Source organism: Peromyscus maniculatus, chromosome 11 (genome assembly GCF_049852395.1).
Source record: "Peromyscus maniculatus bairdii isolate BWxNUB_F1_BW_parent chromosome 11, HU_Pman_BW_mat_3.1, whole genome shotgun sequence".
Classification (NCBI taxonomy): Eukaryota; Metazoa; Chordata; class Mammalia; order Rodentia; family Cricetidae; genus Peromyscus; species Peromyscus maniculatus.
Genome location: NC_134862.1, coordinates 41,789,224 through 41,811,972, shown reverse-complemented (window position 1 = coordinate 41,811,972; position 22,749 = coordinate 41,789,224). Strand labels below are relative to the sequence as shown.

Here is a 22,749-nt window from a genome sequence, read left to right as displayed (position 1 = left end):
TGTGTGTGTGTATGTGTGTGTGTGTGTGTGTGTGTGTGTGTAGATATACACCTGCAGATATACATGCAGGTGTTTGGCATGCATGTATATCTGTGCATCATATGCATGCAGTGCCCATGGAGACCAGAGAAAGGTGTTACATCTGAAACTGGAGTTGCAGACTGTTGTGAGCCACCATGTGGGTGCTGGAAGTCGGACCTAGGTCCTCTGGAAGAGCAGCCTGTGTTCTTAACCTTTGAGTCAACTCCTCAACCCCTCTTTTATATTTCTCACTTCATGGTTAGAATAGTTGCTGTAAGCATCTCTCAATATTTCCAATAATGTAGTTATTTTCAAACGAACTTTTCTTTTAAGATTTATTTGTATGTGTATGGGTGTTTTGCTTACATGAATGTCTTTGTACTGTGTGTGTAGTACCTGTAGAAGCCAGAAGAGGGTGTTGGATCTCCCTGGGACTGGGGAATTGAACCTAGGTCCTCTGGAAGAGCAGTAAGTTCTCCTAACCACTGAGCCATCTCTCCAGCCCCTCAAAGTTTCTTAATCACAATGAGATGTATCCCTGGGCACTGGGTGGGTACAAAGGATTGTTGGGACATTGTTAAAATTGCTGTGATCATGAGTGGTATGTTCTAAGGCTTTATTCTGTGATCTCTCTCATGTTCACTTTCTTGTAAGTAAGCGGAGTTGTTGGGGATGGGGCTATGTGACTCACTAGTCAGCAGCTGAACTCTCTCTTACCGCCCAGGCTGCCTTGAGCAACAGGACTGTCCGTCTAACAGCTGCCTAGACGACCCTGAAGCCAGCGCCAGCCATCATGAACACTCCGTAGATGCCTTGGGACAACTCTGCAAAAGACAGCAGCTGAGAGGCACAGCCTCAGTTTGTGTCAGACCGTGCACTCACAAGCCTGGAAGAACCATTTCTAACTTGGCCACAGGGGGCACGCTTATCCAGTGGAGGGACTACGACGGAGGACTGATGAGAAGCCTCAAAGACCGATTCCTGCTGCACACCAAGCTGGCTGTGACTGGTCTAAACGATCCATCCCTGGCTGTGTAAGCAGACTCCTTAAACTCACCTGGTGCGCTGACTGGCAGATACGTTCCTATCCTGACATAGCAGTTTCCTGGAAATAAAATGTCATCCTGGAGGAGGCTTCTTAAGACTCAGAAAGTCCCAGCTCCCAAATAAATTGCACACAGAGGCTTATTCTCAATGATGAATGCCCGGCCTTAGCCTGGCTTTTTTCTTGCCAGCTTTTCTTAACTTGAACTAACCCGGCTGTCTTTTGCATCTGGGCTTTTACCTTTCTCTATTTCTGTATACCTTTCTTTCTTACTCCATGGCTGGTTGTGTATCTGGGTGGCTGGCCCCTGATGTCCACCTTCTTCTCTTGCTCCATTATCTCTCCTCCCAGATTTCTCCATCTATACATTCTCTCTGCCTGCCAGCCCCGCCTATCCCTTCTCCTGCCTCGCTATTGGCCGTTCAGTTCTCTATTAGACCATCAAGTGTTTTAGACAGGCAAAGTAACACAGCTTCACAGACTGCAACATCAACAAAAGCAACACATCTTAAAGTCATATTCCCCAACAGGCTCATGAGGCTCCTCTCTGAGCTCACAGAAGAAATGGTCCCTGGAGAGGGGGGCCTCTCTGATGGAGCTGCCCGCATGCTCTTCAGGAAGCCCAGAAGCACAGCTTTCCCCAGCCCTCCCCCATGCTCCCGAAAGGAGAGCTTCACTCCTGCACCCAGAAATGATCACAATAAACCTGGAGGTTCACCAAGCTGGACTGGAGTCCTACATTCTTTTTTTCTTTTCCGTCTGTCTTCAGTGTCCTATCTGGGGCAAACAGATACTTGTTTACATCTTCCCAGGAAAAGTCACAGAGTACCAAAAGAAATTGCAAAAAACATCCTCTTCCCCAAAGGATGGAAAACAGAGATAAAGTCAGGTGCCGTCACAGAGCAAGAACCCATGTGAGTCTGAGGGATTGCAGTGAGGAGGGGCAGACCTGTGCCTCTCAAGGTCACTGTCATCACCATGCCAAACTGGAAATGTCACCACTGACTGGAGAGTTGGACACATTTTATTGAGAATATAATTTTTTCTTTGTTTCTATGTTCTGTACTAACAAGTGATCTGATATAAGAATGTGAAGCCTCTTTGTTTGAGGAAAACGGGGGCGGGGGGGAGGGGGCCCGGGGAGGAAACAGGGTAAGGAGAGAGAGAGGGAGGGAGGGAGAGAGGGAAGGAGGGAGGGAGGGAGGCCCAGGCACTTTACAGAAGAGCTCTCTGCTCTGATGTGTTAGCACATTTAATGATGGCTTACTTGACTTACAGACCATCATGCACATAGCCCTTGCTCCTCTACCTAGCTGAACCCCGATGCAGCCTGGAGAGCCAGTACAGGGCAGGGAGCGCACGGGGCAGGGGGGTGGGGGGCTGCCCGGCTGTAGCCACGGCCCTTCGGCTTTGCCCCTAAAGGGTTTAACGCAAGAGCGGCTTCTTTTCCACGGTTATATAGACGAACAACACGATGATGAAAATGCCAAGGATGGCCAGCTTCAAGCTCCACGGGATGCTGTTCTCAGGGTTCTGGCACGGGATGCTATTCCCAGGGTTCCGGCACGGGATGCTGTCCCCAGGGTTCCGGCACAGGAACCTGCTCCCTGGGCTCTGGTTCCGTTGGCAGGAGTCCTCTTTGTTAAAGCACCCATGCTGGATCCTCGGGATTAGTCTTGCAGCATACCTGTGGAAACATTGCAGAGGCTCCTAGGATTGTAATCAGGTGCTTCTTGATCGTCTTTTAGGGTAAATGTGTGCAACCCGGTGGCCCACGGGAACAGCCCTCGACCCACTGAAAACCTGTGCTAATGTCTGCATCTATCAAGGCAGCTGTGTCGGCCCAGAGGCGGGCTCTCAGTGCTACAGGGCATTTCCTTCCACTTTCCCTGGCCTTTGAACTACTCCGTGCTGGCAAAGTCTGGCTCCAGGAACTGAGGGACTCTGAATCCCCCACTGGGAAGCTGTACACATGACGGGGAGTCATAACAGGCCCTGACCTCCTCTCTGCACAGACTCAGCACCACCTTCCCGGGTGCACACGGAAGTGCTTTCCAATCTTCCTTAAACTCTACATTTAAAGCAGCGAGAGGGTTTAGCGTTAAGTCCCTGCTGGACCACCTGTGTGACCTTGGACCTTACATTCCGGCTACTCTAGTCCTGCAAGACCAGCTAACATTTTCTCAGAAGTTAGAGAACGTCAGCCAGGGAAGGCGGAAAGGTCAGAAGTCAGAAGTCATCCTTTGCTAAAGAGCAAATTCAAAGCAGTCTGCGATACATGTGACCATGTCTTAAAGACCCCCCAGCCCCCCATAAAAGTTATGGAATTTTGTAGAACATTAGGGGAGTTCTGTGGTTGAGTCACTGGTTGGTATTTGGAGGTTGAACCCAGGGCCTCGTGCCCTCCCACTGAGCCACACCTTAGACCCCACTTCTGAGCTATAAACTCACCTGTGGTCTGACTTTTATCACAGCCATGGCCCTTTTAAAATAGGAGCTCTTATCCAGTTTCCAAAACACAACCAGCAACAAATCGCTCCAGATGAGCACAAATGAGGCCTTGGGTTCTGGTCTGGGTTCCTTGAGACTTTTGATATCCCATCAACACTCTCCCTCTTCCAACACCTGTTTTTGTTTTTGTTTTTTTTTTAATCTCCAAATATGAATGATGATGAGATACAGACTTTGAAATTATGCGGTCTCAAGTGTGTCTTCTCTCTCAGCGGGTTCTCTTCAGGTTCAAACCCTTCACAGACCTCTGGATAATGAATCCCACCCTCCAATAGTATCTAGGTCTTATTATGCTACCGAAGGTTTTACCTGAGGCTGGAGTGCAGTTCAGGGTAGAGCTCTTGGCTAGCATGCCCAAGACCCTAGGACACAGGAATATCAGGCTTTACCTGACTCCCTTGGTGGGTTTCTGGCTCAGGTAGATGTCTAAGGTCCCTCTTTTACTAGGAGAAGCCTCGGGTTTCTGTTATAAAAAGAAAATGCCAACAACAATTTATTTGCAATGTCTTATAACTTGGTTTTTGTTCTAGAAAAAAAAAATCAACCTGAAAACTGGCCCAAGTTTGAGGCACACCAGGTAGTTTAATACTCGAGTTTGTCTTTCCTCGGTGGTCAGCAAAAGCACCCAGTGCCACGAAGTGATATTCTACTCTAGTGACTGGCAGGGGGACGACAGACACCTGGATGGCTGGGGTCACATGGTGAAAACAGTGTTCTGTTATTAAGCATGAACTCCATTTTGTCTTTTTTTTTTAAACTAATTTTTTACTTGGAAATTGTTTTCTCTTTCTTTCTTCCACTTAAAAAATAAGCGTGTCATTTCCATGTAAATAATAGTTGTTGAAATAAATGTTGTCTGTGAACAAGTACCAGAAAATGTAGGAAATGAACCATTTCTCTTTACGAGAACATAACTTGGAACAACTGTGTTTTCTTTTTTCAAAGACTTACTGTATTTCTATTTGCGTGTGTGTGTGTGTGTGTGTGTGTGTGTGTGTGTGTGTGTGCATCTGTCTGTCTGTCTATCTGTATGTCTGTCTGTCTTGTTTATACAGGTGTCCAGGGAGGCTTGAAGAGGGTGACAGATGCCCTGGAGCTGGAGTTACAGGTGGTTATGAGCTACCAGACATAGGGCTCTGGCTATGGAACTCAGGGTTTCTGTAAGATCAAGATGCACTCTTAAATGCTGAGCCATCTTTCCAGCCCCTGTCTTTTCTTTTAATAAAAATAATAATAATAATAAAACAAACCTTTGGGGACTGGAGAGCTGGCTCAGCAGTTAGGAGCACTTGCTGCTCTTGCAGAGAACCTGAGTTAGGTTCCTAGCACCCACATGAGGTGCTCATAAACTTACATAGGCGCGCGCACACCCCCCTACACACACACACACACATAAATAAAAATAAGCAAAAAGTAAGTCGTTTTCAAAGTTAAAAATCCATCTTTTATGGTATTGTATTTTTGGGTGTCTGTCTGTGTGGTGTAAATTCCTGTATTTCCATATTTGGATGCCTGTGTGGAGATGCACATGCACATGTGTTAGAGGCTGATGCTGCCTGGAGCTGACATCAGCTGCCTTCCTCAGCTGCTCTCCACCTTGTGTATTGAGGTCCAGTCTCTCACTTGAGCCCACAGCTCACTGACTCAGCTCTCTGGCCAGGCAGTTTACTCCAGGGTTCACGGTCTCTGCTTCCTAGGAGCTGAGGTTTCAGGTCCATGCCAGCACACCCTCCCAGTGTCCACTATTTATGTGGGTGCCAGAGATCTGACCTCTGGTCCTCACACTGTTATTGCAAATGCATTCCCCCACTAAGCCCTCTTTCCAGCCCATGTTGTTCAATAAAGTGAAAAGCAATAGCCTTTGGTTTCTTGTTGGTGACACAGAGCTGTCAAGATGAAGGTGTTAACATATACAGATAACTAAAACCCTTCCTGGCATGGAGAAAACATTCAATAAATATTTGTAGTAACGACTGTGTTAGTTATTATCAATTCTGAAACAGAAATACACAGAGGTCCTTGGGAGCAACAGAGACCGTCTCATCTCAGGTGTGCATAATTCAGGGACTGAAGTTTCTGGATGTTCACTAAAGCCTCCACTGAGGCAGGTTCCAGGTCCTTGCTGAGAAAATTCGAAGAGTGAATTTCTAAAATCTTTGATTATAGAGAGAGCTTAAAGATCAGCATAATTCCTTACTACATCCTAAATCTTATCCTTATAGCCACAGGTAAGTGTAGCTACCTCCCTCATCAAAAGCTCTCTTACGGCAAATGGAGACATCACAGAAAACCAACCGGGATGTGACGCAGAGATCAACAGACGGTGGGGAGCCCAGCCTCATCAGATACACCTGTACCACAGTTCCTGCATCGATGGCTGAAGGGACTCTCAGAAGAGGTGGGTGAAAGGCTGGTAAGGGCCAGAACACCAGGAAGTCTGCCGTGAAACTGTCTCTCGTAGAAATGGCCACAAAAACAAGACCGGAACATACGGACATTAACAGGGCATCCTAACACGCAGGAGGGAAAATCCTACGGGTTCCACCCCTGGACCAGGAGCTATAGACAGCAGCTGAGGGCTGAGGAAGGCTTAGCCTAGCTCATGGTGAGCACCCCAAATTGGTTATCCAGTCAAAGTAAGCCCCCAAACCACATACACACAACAACACAAATGGACTTAGCAGGTTGCGCTTATATATTTTTCCCACACATATACATATATGTATATTTGTAACAGTAATAATTAGGGAAGAAGAGGCTACCGATTTGAAAGTGGTGGGGAGACACAGAGGGGCTGGAGAGAAAGGACTTGGGAGGGACTGGAGGAAGAAAAGGGAAGGAGAAAAGAACCGCCATTATATTTTAAGTTAAAAAAGTAAAAATTTAAGAGAAGAGTTTGCTGCAGAAAGAGGAGTTCAAGAAAGGACACCAGCAAAGTCGGATGGATGAGCACCCTACGGGACAGGGCCCTGAACGGAGCTGTCACTCAGCTGTCACTCAGCTGTGCAGGGGCTTTCCCTCGGGGCGCGGCTCCCTCACCCAACCAGCAAGGCGATCCCAAGTGGCTCACACACCGCTCACCACAGGAGAGTGGTCACACCTTGAGCTCCCTGCTCAGCAGGCATTGACCTCGGCTGGCCTGCTAGCTGCTAGCCGTGGCCAGCGTTGCCAGTCCCTGCCCTTGCCAGGGTCTGCCAGCCGTCAGCTCACTGAGATGTAGCTGCCGCTCTTCTGGGTGAGCTCATAGTTGGCTCCTTGTCTAGGGGGTCTGGGGCAGCCTCCTTCCTGCAGTAGTAGTCGGAGGCTTTTCCCAAGCCGTTTCGCCTACAGTTAAGAATACGTGAAAAGGCAGCGGACTCCTCCACGTGTTCCTTGTGGGACGTGGTGAGAGCTGGTGACCTGCAGACACCGGCTTTGCTTGGTCTGAGTTCTGGCTTCCTCTTACTGGTCACCTAAGTTACCTCCCACTCAGCTGCAAACCCTTTTATTTGTTATCCTGTTTTCTTTTCTTTTTTTTAAATTTTTTTTTTGTTTTTGTTTTTTCAAGACAGGGTGTCTCTGTGTAGTTTTTGGAGCCTGTCCTGGAGATCTCGCTCTGTAGCCCAGGCTGACCTCGAACTCACAAAGATCCTCCTGGCTCTGCCTCCCGAGTGCTGGGGTTAAAGGCGTGCACCACCACCGCCTGGCCCAAGCTGACTTTTTAAACCTTAACATCTGTTTTCACTGTAATGATTTCACGTTACTGGTTTTCTTTTTTCCTTTTTCTTTTCCCTCCCCATGTGGTGCTGGGGATCAAACTCTAGTTTTCCTCAGTCGTCCATTCATACTTATTATCCAGTCCTCAAAGGATGTCCAGGTCTCTCATTAACTACCATTCACCAAGCCCTAGGCCCCAAACACCACTAACTCACAGAGGTCTAGGAGAAGGACCACGCCCCCTTTTCCTGGTAAGGCTGTTGGTCCATTTTGGAGACTGAGACACAGAAAGGTTAGGAACCTTGACTGGAGTCACACAGCATCATTAACGGAGAATCCTGTGTTCAAACCCTACAGCAGCCTCCTCTGTACCTCTCACTTTCTAAAACGAATTTCTGTAGGAATCTTAATCACTCTTACGCCTGCACATCCCTCCTTGGCTCTGTGTTTTGTGGCCATAACCTATATACATTATAGTGTACTTAACTGGACATTTTATTTATCTACTCAGAAAACATTTACTGTGTTTTTAAGAAGATTTATTTCTTTATCTTCCCATTCATTTAATGTGTATATATTCATTCCTGAGTGTATGAATACACACCATGTTTGTGCCTTGCCCAAGGAGGCCAGAAGAAGGTGTTGGATCCTCTGGAACTAGAGACAGTTGTCAGCCACCAAGTGGGTGCTTGGAACTGAACCCAGGTCTCCTGGAAGAGAAGCAAGTGCTCTTACCCACCTATCTGTTCTGGTTTGCTGACATGTCAGGAGGTCTGTGGTTACTGAGACCACACACTCGCCAAGCCACAGACAGCTAAGCATGGAAAGTCACTGTGTAAGCACTCCATTGGATCTTGGTCAACTGGCTCTCACAGCATTATGTCCGGTTTCTCTTGTCCCCCTGGAATCCTGGGACTTGACAGGGCAATCAGCCAATCACTGAAGAGAGGACTGGCTGACTCAATAGAACAATAGCCAAGGCCAACCAAGGGGACATCTGACCACAAAACCAGAGAGGCTAGACCTGGGTATGTGTGGCACATGGGACAACACAGAGGACAGTGGCATCTTGAGGTTTCCAGAGCAAAACTCCGGCCTCTGAATGCTCTCATGATGCTCACTGGAACACCAAACCTGGTGACTGGACTGTCACGGACCCATCGGCAGATCCAAGGGATTTGGCCTAGTAGAGCAAAAAGGTATGGACACCCACCTATTTCTGACCAGAGCCATGGGAAGGCTGCGATCTGTCTGTCCCTGCCTTCCCGAAAGGCCTGCACCCGTGTCCCTCTCTGCTCACGGGCCTGCTGGTCCCAGCCACCTCCTAAACACAGGTTCTCAGGCACAGTCCTCCTCCAGGGTCCCCACAGCCATGCCTGCTCAGCCAGAGCGTTTTGTGCTGGTCTCAAGGGTCCCGGAAGATCTTTTTGTTGAGCAAATTCCATCTTTAAAAGCCTTTGACTTAGAGGAAAATTTAAACATACACAAAAGTAGACAATAGTGTAGCGAGCCTCCGCACGTCTGTCGTACACCGCTTTTTTTCTTGAAGATAGAAATAGGAATGTTAAATAAAGCACTTAAGATAGAAGTCTATTGCAAAATAAAATTACAGGATTTCACGGCTCTTAAGCAATCAAATACTCCCTCCTCTTTCTTCCTGTCCTAAGTAGTTTTAGCTCCTTTATTCCTTTTTTTTTTCCCTTTTTGTGGAGATGACAACCTTCCATGTTGCCCAGGATGGTTGAATCCCTGGGCTTGAGCCATTCTTGTGCCTTAAAATATCTGACAAGCTGGGCTACAGGTGTGGAACATGCACTTGTCTACCCTAGTTTTTGTTTGTTTTGAGACAGGGCCTCTTTATGTAGCCTTGGCTATCCTGAAACTCACCATGTCCTTGAATTCACAGAGATCCTCCTGCCTCTGCCTCCTGAGTACTGGTCTACCCTATTTTTAAATACATTGTTTATACAGATATATGTGTGTATATATATGTACCTCATTCACATATAGAGTTCTTGTGTAATATATAAAAGGTGAACTTTTTTTCCAATATAGAATAATTATGGCCTGTCCACTTGAATGTGTATCATCAGAACTACTAAAATACCAATAATGTTATAAAGACTGTATCTCAGGAAAAGGGTTACCAATATGTCAACTGGCAAATAAAAAATCTTATACACGCAGCAACATCAGCTGTCCACACACTGGATCTTCACACAAATAAATCTAGAAGGAAACAACAAAAGCAAAACCAAACAAGGTTTTGCAACAATTGGTATCTGTGGATGATTTATATTTCATCTTTTCTTTTCCCCCTAAGACAAGGTTTCTTTGTATAACCCTGGCTGTTCTGGAACTCACTCTGTAGACCAGACTGTCCTGGAACTCAGAGATCCACCTGCCTCTGCCTCCTGAGTACTGGGATTAAAGACATGCACCACCACCACCCAGCTTTATATTTCATCTTTTTAAAAATTTCTTTAATGTTATAATCTGATCTCCTCCATAAACACCATTTACAATGAAACAAAAACATACTGGAGTTCATCATAATAATGACCGAGCCAGGATAGACACCCCGGCAAGATGGAATGTCCTCGCTTCCTTTGCAATTTTTATTTTTGTTTGAGACAAGGTCCCATATGTCTCTGCTTCCATTTCCACATCTGTGGACAAGCTTAATAGAAGCCCCTTCCTCATAAGCTAGCTTTGAGATTGAGCTTATTTCCGTAGCTAGTATTACAAAGAGAATGCATGGCTTATGGTATCGGCACATCTCTGACATCTCGTATTTATCACGACAGCCATGGCCTGCACTGGGCTCCTGATAAGCAGGTTCCTGATAAGCAGAGATGTGGTCCCGTGTTTGAGACATATCCTTGGCTGGCCTGGAACACACTATGTAGGCCAGGCTGGCCTCAAACTCAGAGAGTGCTGCTGTTAAATACATGCACCACCCTGCCCAGAATATCTATGCTTCTTTTTCCCCACGTGCTGTGGGATGTCCTGTATGTTATGAATATATGTTGCTATGATTGATTGATAAATAAAACACTGATTGGCCAGTAGCCAGGCAGGAAGGATAGGATAAGCGGGAAGAGAGAATGGGAGGTGGAAGCCTAGGGGAGATGCCAGCCTGCCGCCCAGGGAGCAACATGTAAAGGCAACAGGTAAAGCCACGGAACACATGGAGACATATAGATGAACAGAAATAGGCTGAGTTAAGTGCAAGAGCTAGTCAGTGGTAGGCCTGAGCTAATGGCCCAGCAGTTTAATTAATGTAAGTTTCTGAGTGATTATTTTATAAGTGGTTGCAGGGTCCGTGGTGCTAGGCAGGACTGGAGAAAACTCCAGCTACACCTGGGTCCAGAGCTGGAATCTATAAAACATTCAGAGCCCAGTGCTGGCCTGGGCATGGTGGTACACAGGAGGCTGAGGCAGGAGGATCCCTTCAAGTGTAAGACCAGACTGGACTACAGACAGAGAACTTTTTTTTTTTTTTTGTCTCTCTTTATAGCCCTGGCTGTCCTCGGACTTGCTCTATGAATTCCAGGCTGGCCTAGAACTCACAGATATCCACCTGCCTCTGTCTCCGAAGTGCTGTGTTTAAAGGTGTGGGCCATCTATCTTGCTGGAGATTGAGTGAAGCAAGCATTAAGAGGATTGCAGAGGAGGGGGAAGGTGTGTTCTCCTTTGCTTCTTGATTCTCTTCACTACACCCTGAAGCAAGCCAGAGAATCCTGCTCATCAGGAGCCCAGTGCTGGCCATGGCCGTCATGAAAAATACAAGATGTCAAAGATTTGCCAAGGCAGTAAGCCATGCATTCTTTCTGTAATACTAGCTACTACGGAAATGAGCTCAGTCTCGAAGCTAGCCTGTGAGGAAGGGGCTTCTGTGAAGCTCGTCCACAGATGAGGAAACAGAGGGAAGCAGGGAGAATGTCAGCAGCTCGCTCTGGCTCCGGGGCTGGTGATGGGCTGGTGCCAGGAGGCCGCCCCGGCTGCACAGCCGAGTCCTCGCTCAGCATCACCGCACCAGACAGTGCGGCAGTGCGGCTCCATTAGGCGGTTGGAAACAGTACGTTCTGAACATCTATTATCTTCGGGATTCGGTGTACCTCAGAGTCCCTGACTCCCTCTAAGATCCCAGGAAGTAATTATGGGCACTGTTTTGTAGATGGAGAAACAGAAACTCAAGACGTTAAATGATTTGCCCGAACTCAATCAGTAAAGGAATAGTTAGATTTTTTAAAGCTTGGTTTTGTTCTTTCTTTTTTTGTTTTTGCCTTCTGCGGCACTAAAGCTAGAAGCCATAGCCTCAAGCATGCTGGGAAAAACTTTCTGACTGAACTCAGCAGTCGCTCTGATACTCACATCTTAAACCCAGATATTATGCCTTCAAACCCTGAAGATTTTTTCCCCCTATTAGAAAATTTGTCATTGAAAACACACCAAAACATCTCTTTAAACTTTCCGTTAATTAATAAATTATCAAATCATTATTTCCCAGTGGAAGCAATGTTTACAGTCATTTGTTCTGTTTCTGGGCATTTCTGAAATTTCTGAGAAACAGCCTTTTTCTGAAGACTTTTCCAGGTGGACTATCTCACACTAATTCTGGCCTACTTAAGCACATCATATTGACTCTGAAAGTGGATTGTATATAAGATACTGAATCACCCTGTGTTATATTCTAATTAACTACAAAACACTGGGTTACCCTCTAGGGCCAGCGTGAACAATAATCAGCCTGTATTCTCATTAAGTCATTCTGCCCTGACTCACATTTGGGGCTGGAGAGATGGCTCAGTGATTGTGAGCAGGAACTGCTCTCCCAGAGGGCCGGAGTTTGACTCCCAGCACCCATGTCCCAGCTATCAATAACTCCAGAGCCAAAGTCTCTGGCCTCCAAGGGCTCCACACACACAACCCCCTCACCCCCAAGCACATAATTAAAATAAAGGAACTCTTAAAAATTACACTTGTTTTGTTTTCTTGAGACAGGGCTTTTCTGTGTAGCCCTGACTGTCCTGGAACTTGCTCTGTAGACCAGGCTGGCCTCGAACTCACAGAGATCTGCCTGCCGGTGCCTCCCGAGTGCTGGGATTAAAGGCATGCGCCACCGCACCGAGATTATACTTGATTTTTTGAAAACGGCCTAACTTGACAAAAGCCACCACTAATTGTCCACGGGGAAGCACAAGGCTGCATTTTGAAATGCTCTTTATACCTTGGATGCAAAGCTAGTCAAAATTTCGTGGGCCGACACCTCCAGTTACTGAAGTGAAGAAAGGGGCTGGACAAATTTCTGCCCTTCCTTGTTCCTGTTCTTCTAGGGACGTCTTGCCCTTGCACTTGGTAGAGTCAGGATGTTCTAGGGCTTGGGCATGGCAGTCTCTCTAACATGACAGAGTCCCTAGCCACTCTAGTTTGTTAATGCTATGTATGCATATGGTTTATAGGTAGAATTGGACATTTACATGGATGATGTAGCAAATCTGAAGTTATGACCAGTTCTCAGGAAATACAACAACAGCAAAAAATTCGTCTGACTTAGAGCACCCTAAAGTTGGGTTAATCTCAAACCAGGCGCTGGTGGCCCATGCCTTTAATCCTAGCACCCAGGAGCAGAGGCAGGAGGATCTTTGTGAGTCTGAGGCCAGCCTGGTCTACAGAGAGTTGCAGGACAGCCAGAACTACGTCATGAGACTCTGTCTAAAAAAAAAAAAAAAAAAAAAAACTAAAACAAAAAACAAATTTGGGTTAATCCCAAATCCCTTATTCACTTAAATGATTAGAGCCAAAGTTCTCATAATAACATTCCACTTTTACTTTACTGGTTTTACCTGAATCTTTTTAGAATTAAGTTTCATTTAGAAGATGAAGCTATGCTTGTGCTGGCAGCATTTGGGAGGTAGAGGCAAGAGGATCAGGAGTTCAAAGCCAAGGTGGGCTGGGCTGCACAGCAAGGAAGATAGATACCACTCAGGGCCACACGAGACTCTTCTATCAGAAAACCAAGACAGGGGCTAGAGAAATGGCCCAGTGGTTAAGAGCACCCAGTTTGATTCCAGCACCCACATCAGCACCCACGTAGATGCTCACAACCATCTACAGTCGTAAAACTCCAGTTTCAGGGGATCTGATACCTTTTTCTGGCCTCTGCAGGCACCAGGTATATGCACGTGGTGCACAGACATACATGCAGACAAAACATTCATACACATGATAAAAAACAAAAGCAGAACATGGCTGGAGAGATGGCTTAGCAGTTAAGAGCACAGGACACGAGCTCAGGTCTCAGCACCCATGCTGGGCAGCTCACAACCACCCGCAATTCTAGCTCCAGGGGATTCCTCCTCTGGCCTCCATGAGCATCCATATACACAAACATATCAATTTAAAAAAATTAAAATCAAAACAAAGCACCTATACTGTATTCTTTTAATTTAAACAGTGATGTCTTAAATTATTTATTTGTATTTTATGTACATTGTTTTGCCTGAATGTATGTCTGTGTGAGGGTGTTGGATCCCCTAGAACAAGAGTTATAGACAGTTGTGAGCTGCCATGTGGGTGCTGGGAATTGAACCCAGGTCCTCTGGAAGGGCAGCCAGTGCTCTTAACCACTGAGCCATCTCTCCAGCCCCCAAGCAGTGGTTTCTGAATGACTTTAAAAGCTTTAAAAATAACTGCAGTGTCGTCAGCATGAAAACCTGATGACATCACCATTCCAAGTGATTCTGATGAGGTCTGCCTTAGCTTGACCAAAGGTGTCTCCTAAAACCTACATGAGAACTCATGCTCCAAAGTGACCTATCACGATTATCAGGACCAAGGAAAAAGTGCTCACGGCTCTCATTTCTAGTCAATATTGTAATAAAGAGGTCTTAGCCAGTGCAGTGCCAACAAAGAGAAACAGAAATCCAAGGTGCAGAACTAGATTACAAAAGAATCTACAGAAAAAAATACAAGTATGGAGGTCAGAGAGGTGGCTTAGCAGCTAAGAGCACTGGCTGTTCTTCCAGAGGACCTGGGTTCAATTCCCAGTGCCTACACAAAAGCTCCCGGTCCGGGGAATCCAATGCCTCTTCTGGCCTCTGCAGGTATCAAGAACGTATATGGTACACACACACACACACACACACACACACACACACACACACACACACACACGTGTGCTCAGGCTGCTTTAGCTAGGGGTCTCTATTGCTCTGGTAAAATACTAGGACCAAAATCAACTTAAGGGGCAAAGGATTTATCTCAGTTTACACACCCAGTTAACAGTCTCTCCCTGAGGAAGTCAGGGCAGGAACTCAAACAGGGCAGAACCCTAAGAGTCGGGAGATGATGCAGAAGCCACGGAGGGGTGTTGCTTACTGGCTTGCTCCTCATGGTTTGTTCACCCTGCTTCCTTATCAAACCCAGGTCCACCTGCCCAGGGATGGCATCACCCACCATGGTCTGGGCCCTCCCTCACCAATCACTAAGAAAATGTCCTACAGCCTTGCCTACAGCCAGATCTTATTGTGGCATTTTCTCAACTGAGATTCCCCCCTCTCAGATGATTATAGCTTGTGTCAAGTTGACATAAAACCAGTCAGCATGTAGCCAAACACTCGTACACATAAAACAATAAACAAAATTGAAAAAAATTAAAATTACAACTCAGTTTTACAAGAGCAATAAGTTTCACGTCTATGCATCAGCACGGAGCAATTCAAATCCTCTTTTTCCAAACCATCCTTCTCAGCAAGGCCTAGTGACACAAGGCTGTCATTTCATCTGTGCTGAAGTCAGGATTGAGCCAGGAACATAGGGCCCTTCTGCCATCAAGGAGAAGGTGACCCAAAATATCCATGAAGTGAGCTTCCAGAAGTGTGCCCCTCAGGCACAGAAGAAATCCAGTCATTTTCCATGAAACATACAGGGTTTCCAAATGTGTGCATTTATACCAGGCTCAACAAAGTTGTCTGGGACAAAGAAACAAAGAATGTCCCATATCATATCTGTGTTTATTTGTCCAAGCAACATCATAAGGATGAGTATTCAACAAAGAAGCTCTACACTGTGGTAACCTGCTACCATGGTTAAAAAAAAAAAATCTATAATCAGTGTGGATGAGAACTAATAGTGGCTGTCAATACAAATCTGTCAAAGCAGTCAAACAGGGCTGAAGAGATGGCTCAGAGGTTAAGAGCACTGGCTGCTCTTCCAGAGGTCCTGAGTTCAATTCCCAGCACCAACATGGTGCCTCACAACCATCTATAATGAGGTCTGGTGCCCTCTTCTGGCGTGCAGACATACATGCAGACAGAACACTGTATACATAATAAATAAATAAATAAATATTTTTTTAAAGAACAATCAAACAAACAAGTATATCTATGGAAGATTGACATGCGACAGGCACAACACTACAGACGGACAGGGATGGACTATTCCATGGTGGGGTAGATGGATGTCTTGGCCAGGTACAGGCCACACCTTCAGATACACATGAAACAGGCACACAAAAGTCTTTGTGGAGAAAAGTTGTTGGGAGGCAGATCGCAGGAGCAGAGCGCTGACGGATCTGTGGGCTTCTTTACCTCACCTATTCAGCATAGAGTGCAGGAGAAGTTGTAGCCTTAGAAATGGCAATTGATGCAATCCTCCCAAGGAGCCCTCAGAAAAGCCGTGAAGAGACAGTCTCGTAAGACAGAAAACGTTCTGCTAGTAATCGCCCCACTGAGGCCGAACAGTCCGTCAGTCATGTGAAAAGAGCCCGGAACTTCAACCTGTGTGTGGGACCTTCTACACACACACACACACACACACACACACACACACACACACACCAGGGGTCCCCAGAGGTGAATCTGGACATATACCCACATCTGGCAGCCCAGCCACCTCCAAGAGTCAGTGAGGTCCGCCAAGCAGAAGGTTTATAGGAGATTCTGAGTCATCCAGGCAGGTGGCTCAGCGGGAGAACTCAGATTTCCTGGCCTGGGCTCCAGAAGCCGGTAAACATGGACTAAATAGCCGTCAGCGCCGCCGAGATGGCACAGACACTGCCATTATCTCCCCAGGGATTTAAAGCAGCCACCACAACATGCTTGGCTGAACATATCTGAGACAGATAGAAAAAGATTCTCTTCGGAGAAACAGAATGTATGGGTGACAGCCAAGTGTGAATTTTAGAAATGAATTAAAAGAAAAGAAAGCCTCACTAGATGAATCAATGAATTCCAAGACAGAGAGATAAAAATCACCAAATAACAGACAGAACAGACCAAGACACATGAGCTGGGTCTCAGAGTCATGGGGGAGCCTTAAGAAAATATCTAACATTCATCTCAACAGAATCCCTGAGAGAGAAGGGCAGAGTGAGCCTGGAAGAAGGAGTCGAATAAATAATGGTTGAAAATGACCCAAACTCGATAAAATGACATTGAGATTTGAGAGGCCAAGGGAATCACAGAGGGGAAACGCCTGGAGAAATCCAGTCAAGAACGATCACGTGATTTCTGAAGACTTCTGCACAGGGCATCATGGAGAAGGTGAGGTGGAAGACTGCAGGGTGAGAATACTTCAAGTCATATTCTGATAAAAACTCACAATATGTAAAGAGTTTTTACATCCCAACAAACACAAGAATAAAATCCCTTTCTAAAGATGAGCAAAGGAAGCTGGATGGTGGTGATGGCAGCGCACACCTTTGATCCCAGCACTTGGGAGGCAGAGGCAGGCTGAGTTCAAGGCCAGCCTGTTCTACACAGTAAGTTGTAGGCCAGGCAGGGCTACACAGAGAAACCCTGTCTTGGAAACAAACAAACAAACAAAACAAAAAGATGAGCAAAGGATTTGGAAAGACTTTCTCTGGAGGAAGATACTGAAACAGACAATAAACCCGTGAAAATACACTCAGTATTATTAGTCATAAGGGAAATTCAAACCAAATGACCTCACCACCAGAATGTGTGTGTTTGTGTGCGTGTGCGTGTGCATGTGTGTGTGTGTGTGTATGGGGGGGGGGGTGTAAAATGCTTACCCAGCATACACAAAGTCAGGTTCAATCCAAAGCCAGGCACATTGGCACACATCTGCCAGCACACAGGGATGGAGATAGGAGGATCAGAAGTTCAAGGCCATCCTCAGCCAGTAAAAGGCCAGACTTAGATACTTGAGACTCTGTCTTTAAAAGCAAACACAAACAAGACAAGAAGAGAAGAGGGACTGGGTGTGGTAGCACACACCTGCAATACCAGCACTTGAAAGGCTGAGGCAGGAAGCTTTCATGAGTTCGAGGCCAGCCTGGACTAGAGTATGAGACCCTGTCTCAAAAAAAAACAAAAACAAAAACAAAAACAAAAAAAAAAAATGAACCAAAAAGCACAAGGCACTCAAAGGGGAAGAGAGGAGGAGGCAGAAGAAAAGGAGATGGATAGTATCAACAAACGATGCACACGTGTGTGGAAATACACAATAAAGCCAGGAAATCGAACAATTAACACACATCGGCAATGATAACATCTTTACAACATGAACAACTGCAGGGGAAAGAACAAGTATTAGTGAAGACAGTGGGGTCGTCGGTAGCTCACCTGTTGCTGCTGGGAATGCGAACCAGGGCAGCAGCCAGAGAACGGAGCCTGGTGACTCCTTTAAACACCCAACTACCCTGTGGCCCGGCAAGTCCCCGGCCCGGGTCCCAAAGCACTGCAGCCAGGTGCTCAAAGGGGTGGGCGAGAATGTTCACAGCAGCGCAGTTTGCAACACCCCAAACTCCAAGTCACCTAAAGGCCCCCACACAAGTGCCCAATAGTAAATTGTGGCTCAGACACGGAACAGAATATATTCCAAGCAAGGAGGTGCTAAGGGAAACGCTTGCAGCATGGGGGTGGATCACAGAAATCCCGTGTAAGGTTAAAAGACTGGGGGGCGCAGGGGGAGACTGGGGGGTGCAGGGGGAGACTGAGGAGTGCAGGGGGAGACTGGGGGTGCAGGGGGAGACTGAGGAGTGCAGGGGGAGACTGGGGAGTGCAGGGGAGACTGGGGGTGAAGGGGGAGACTGGGGGGTGCAGGGGGAGATTGAGGAGTGCAGGGGGAGACTGGGGGTGCAGGGGAGACTGGGGGTGAAGGGGGAGACTGGGGGGTGCAGGGGAGACTGGGAGTGCAGGGGAGACTGGGGAGTGCAGGGGGAGACTGGGGGGTGCAGGGGGAGATGGGCAGTGCAGGGGGAGACTGGGAGTGCAGGGGGAGACTGGGGGTGCAGGGGGAGACGGGGGTGAAGGGGGAGACGGGGGTGAAGGGGGAGACTGGGGGGTGAAGGGGGAGACTGGGGGGTGCAGGGGAGACTGGGGGTGCAGGGGAGACTGGGGGTGCAGGGGGAGACTGGGGGTGCAGCGGGAGATGGGCAGTGCAGGGGGAGACTGGAGGTGCAGGGGGAGACTGGGGGTGCAGGAGGAGACTGGGGGTGAAGGGGGAGACTGGGGGTGCAGGGGGAGACTGGGGAGTGCAGGGGGAGACTGGGAGTGCAGGGGGAGATGGGCAGTGCAGGGGGAGATGGGCAGTGCAGGGGGAGACTGGGGGTGCAGGGGGAGACTGGGGGTGCAGGGGAGACTGGGGAGTGCAGGGGAGACTGGGGAGTGCAGGGGGAGACTGGGGAGTGCAGGGGGAGACTGGGGGTGCAGGGGGAGACTGGGGAGTGCAGGGGGAGACTGGGGGTACAGGGGGAGACTGGGGGTGCAGGGGGAGACTGGGGAGTGCAGGGGGAGATGGGCAGTGCAGGGGGAGACTGGGGAGTGCAGGGGGAGACTGGGGGTGCAGGGGGAGATGGGCAGTGCAGGGGAGACTGGGGGTGCAGGGGGAGACTGGGGAGTGCAGGGGAGACTGGGGGTGCAGGAGGAGACTGGGGGTGAAGGGGGAGACTGGGGGTGCAGGGGGAGATGGGCAGTGCAGGGGGAGACTGGGGGTGCAGGGGAGACTGGGGGTGCAGGAGGAGACTGGGGGTGCAGGGGAGACTGGGGGTGCAGGAGGAGACTGGGGGTGAAGGGGGAGACTGGGGGGTGCAGGGGAGACTGGGGGTGAAGGGGGAGACTGGGGGGTGCAGGGGAGACTGGGGAGTGCAGGGGGAGACTGGGAGTGCAGGGGGAAATGGGGAGTGCAGGGGAGACTGGGGGTGAAGGGGGAGACTGAGGGTGCAGGGGGAGACTGGGGGTGCAGGGGGAGATGGGCAGTGCAGGGGAGGCTGGGGGTGCAGGAGGAGATGGGCAGTGCAGGGGGAGACTGGGGGTGCAGGGGAGACTGGGGGGTACAGGGGGAGACTGGGGGGTGCAGGGGGAGACTGGGGGTGCAGGGGAGACTGGGAGGTGCAGGGGGAGATGGGCAGTGCAGGGGGAGACTGGGGCGTGCAAGGGGAGACTGGGGGGTGCAGGGGGAGATGGGCAGTGCAGGGGGAGACTGGGGGTGCAGGGGGAGACTGGGGGTGCAGGGGGAGACTGGGGGTGCAGGGGAGACTGGGCAGTGCAGGGGGAGATGGGCAGTGCAGGGGAGACTGGGGGGTGCAGGGGGAGACTGGGGGTGCAGGGGAGACTGGGGGTGCAGGGGGAGATGGGCAGTGCAGGGGAGACTGGGGGGTGCAGGGGGAGACTGGGGGTGCAGGGGAGACTGGGGGTGCAGGGGGAGATGGGCAGTGCAGGCTTCGCTGCCCAAGGGAGCTTTATTTCAGACGGAGGTGGTGATCTGAAATAAAGGTGGTCTCGCCCGTGACTGTGCACTGTGGTGTTTGGGTTTCCTCACCACCAATCACTTCCTGTTGGGGGCTGGGGAGATGCTCAGTGGGTGTCTTGGTGGCTTTTCTATTGCACCATGACTGAGGCAGCTCATAGAAGCCTTTATTTGGGACTCATGGTTTCAAAGGTTAGAACTCGTGGCCATCATGGTGGGAAGCATGGCAGCGGCGGTAGGTACAGAAGTGGAGCCGTAGCTGAGGGCTACCCCTTCATCCACAAGCACAAGGCAGAGAGAAAGAGCAGCAATGGCATGAGCTTTGGAAACCCCAAAACCTGTCTCCAATGACAGGCTCCCCCACCCCACCCCCTGCAACGAAGCCACACCTCCTGATCCTTTCCAAGCAGGTTTGCCAACCAGGAACAAGTATTCAAATCTATGAACCTACGGGGAGCCTCGTTCAGATCACCACAGTGGGTAAAGCGCTTGCCAGACAAGCACAAGGACCTGAGTTCAGATCCCCAGCACTCATATAAAAAGCCATGGCCCAGCTTTAACCCCAGCACTTGAAGGGGGCAGAGAGACAAGCAGATCCCTGGAGCTCTGGGGCAGCTCCTGCAGCCAAATGGTGAGCGCCAGGTTCAGCGAGACCCTGTCTCAAAAACTCAGGGCCCAGAACAACTGAGGAAGACACTCACCATCAACCTCTGGCTGGCCCATGCTCACTGCCCCCCAAAACTGGTACCCCCCACCCATTACACACACACACACACACACACACACACACACACACACACACACACACACCACAAATAAACAAACAATGGGTAAATCTGGATGAGGATCAAATAGGTTTTCTTTTGGGGGACATTCTGTAAATTTGAAGTAATTTCAAAACAAAACTTTTTCTGGGGGGAGGCAGGTTCCAAGACAGGGTTTCTCTGTGTAACAGCCCTGGCTGTCCTGGAACTGACTCAGTAGACCAGGCTGGCCTCAAATTCACAGAGATCCGCCTGCCTCTGCCTCCCGAGTGCTGGGATTAAAGGCGTGCGCCACCACTGCACGGCACAAAAACATTTTTAAAAGAGCGAAAAGACAAACCAAAGTGAGTAGAAGGTATGTGCTACATCCATCACTGACAACGACCGGTATCTACAATGTCTGCATCATGCCTATAAACCAATAAAGTAAACAATCTAATAAAAATGGGCAAAAGACATGAACAGGCATTTCATAAATGGGAAAATACAAATGACCAATTAATATGAGAAAATATTAGCAATAAGAGAAATCCCATTTGCAATCATGAATAACACACCCCACCACCACATCTGATCAAAGTTAAGTCTTGCAGTCAGGTGGTGGCGGCGCACAACTTTAATCCCAGCACTCAGGAGGCAGAGGCAGGCAGATCTCTGTGAGTTCGAGGCCAGCCAGCCTGGTCTACAGATTCAGTTCCAGGACAGCCAGGGCTGCACAGAGAAACCCTGTCTTGAAAGCCTAAAAATAAAATTAAATTAAATCTAGCAATGCTGAAGTTTGAAGATTTAGAATGGTATTGTTGATCTGTTTTGAGACAAGGCTTCACTATGCAGCCCTGGGCTGTCCTCAGACAACTGCATGGACCAGGCCGTCTCTCTCTCCTAAGAGCTGGGTGCCACCACACCCCGCTTATCAGAATTTAATGTGTGGCTGCTAGGACCACAGATGGAGGGTCCCTTTTCAAATCATAAGACATTTTATAACCGAGTATCAAAAGATACTCAGATTCAGCCTTTTTAGACAAATTCCATCCATTCATTTGCATATATTAGCTTTGTGGACTTGTGTACCATGGTGTACCTTGGTCCACCCATCAAAGGAATCAATCCTCTGGAAAAGGCCTTTGCTCCCCGACACAAATCCTCTGTCAATGCCTAAAAACAGACACCAGGGGGAGCGATTTCATCACTAAGGCCACCTTTCTTCCCTCTTGGTCACTTAAGAGAAATGGGTGGAAATAGGGAATAGAAATTCTATTTCCAGTTTTTCTTTTAGCTTTCTATATACTCTTGGGCACACCATCTCCTTCCTGTACACTTCCTCATCTGTAAAGAGAGCCAAGAAGCTTGTCAGGGAGGAAATTCCACCATCAATAATTATCTTCAATAAATCACATCTGGGCTCATGAGTTATGATGAATGGTGTCTAGTGCCCATGAAGCTGTCCCCGTGAGTGCCCTATGGGGAGGACAGCAGGAAATTCCTTCCGATAAAATGAAGATGGATGGATGTTCTCAGAAGGGAAATGGTAGTAAAGTCAGTGTGGCTATATTCCTGGAAGGAAGGGACGGGAAAGACACGCTGGGCCGTGTGCTCCTAATGGCAGGAGACCCCACGATTTGTTCGGTTTTAGGAACATGGATGGGTTTACCTTGATTAGCATCTTCCAGTTTTTACAGTCAGAGTTCGGCCTGCCCGTGTCTGCCTGCTGCCATGTCGTCTCACTGACCGGCTTCTTTTACATAGAAAGAAATCCACAGGTTAGCAGGTAACTCACGACACACCACGGTCACATGAAATCCCCTCTCCTGGGAGGCCAGCGTTTTTAAGGTAGGCTGTTGAGGTGAAATAACGTTCCTTGCCAGAATGGCAGTTAGCTCCCATTAGCGTATGTCAGAGGGGAGAAGAGGAGCCTTATTAAGTAGTTACAGAGTGTGCAGTTTACACTTCACTTGAGCCCAGCTAGACTCTACGGCTCCTATTGGGACTAAGAAT

General features: G+C 48.4%; 1 protein-coding gene across 4 annotated transcripts in view; it reads right to left on the bottom strand.

The window, feature by feature from the left end:
- Positions 1–2,302: 2,302 nt before the first annotated feature.
- The window catches only part of Lemd1 (LEM domain containing 1), a 33,885-nt gene continuing 13,438 nt past the window's right edge, over positions 2,303–22,749 (bottom strand). Inside the window, exons 5-8 of one of the 4 annotated variants that reach the window (XR_013043246.1) lie at positions 22,406–22,489; positions 7,878–7,983; positions 3,967–4,040; positions 2,661–2,753 (exon numbers count right to left, since the gene is read on the bottom strand). Coding sequence is in view for 2 of the 4 variants with exons in the window: in XM_042258118.2 (XP_042114052.2) it covers positions 2,492–2,753; positions 3,967–4,040; positions 22,406–22,489 (420 nt within the window). In the remaining 2 variants the exon portion in view is untranslated. Of the gene's footprint in view, positions 2,754–3,886; positions 4,041–7,877; positions 7,984–22,405; positions 22,490–22,749 lie in introns of all 4 variants that reach the window. The other 3 variants (XM_042258118.2, XR_006061945.2, XM_042258121.2) reach the window with 3 other exon arrangements.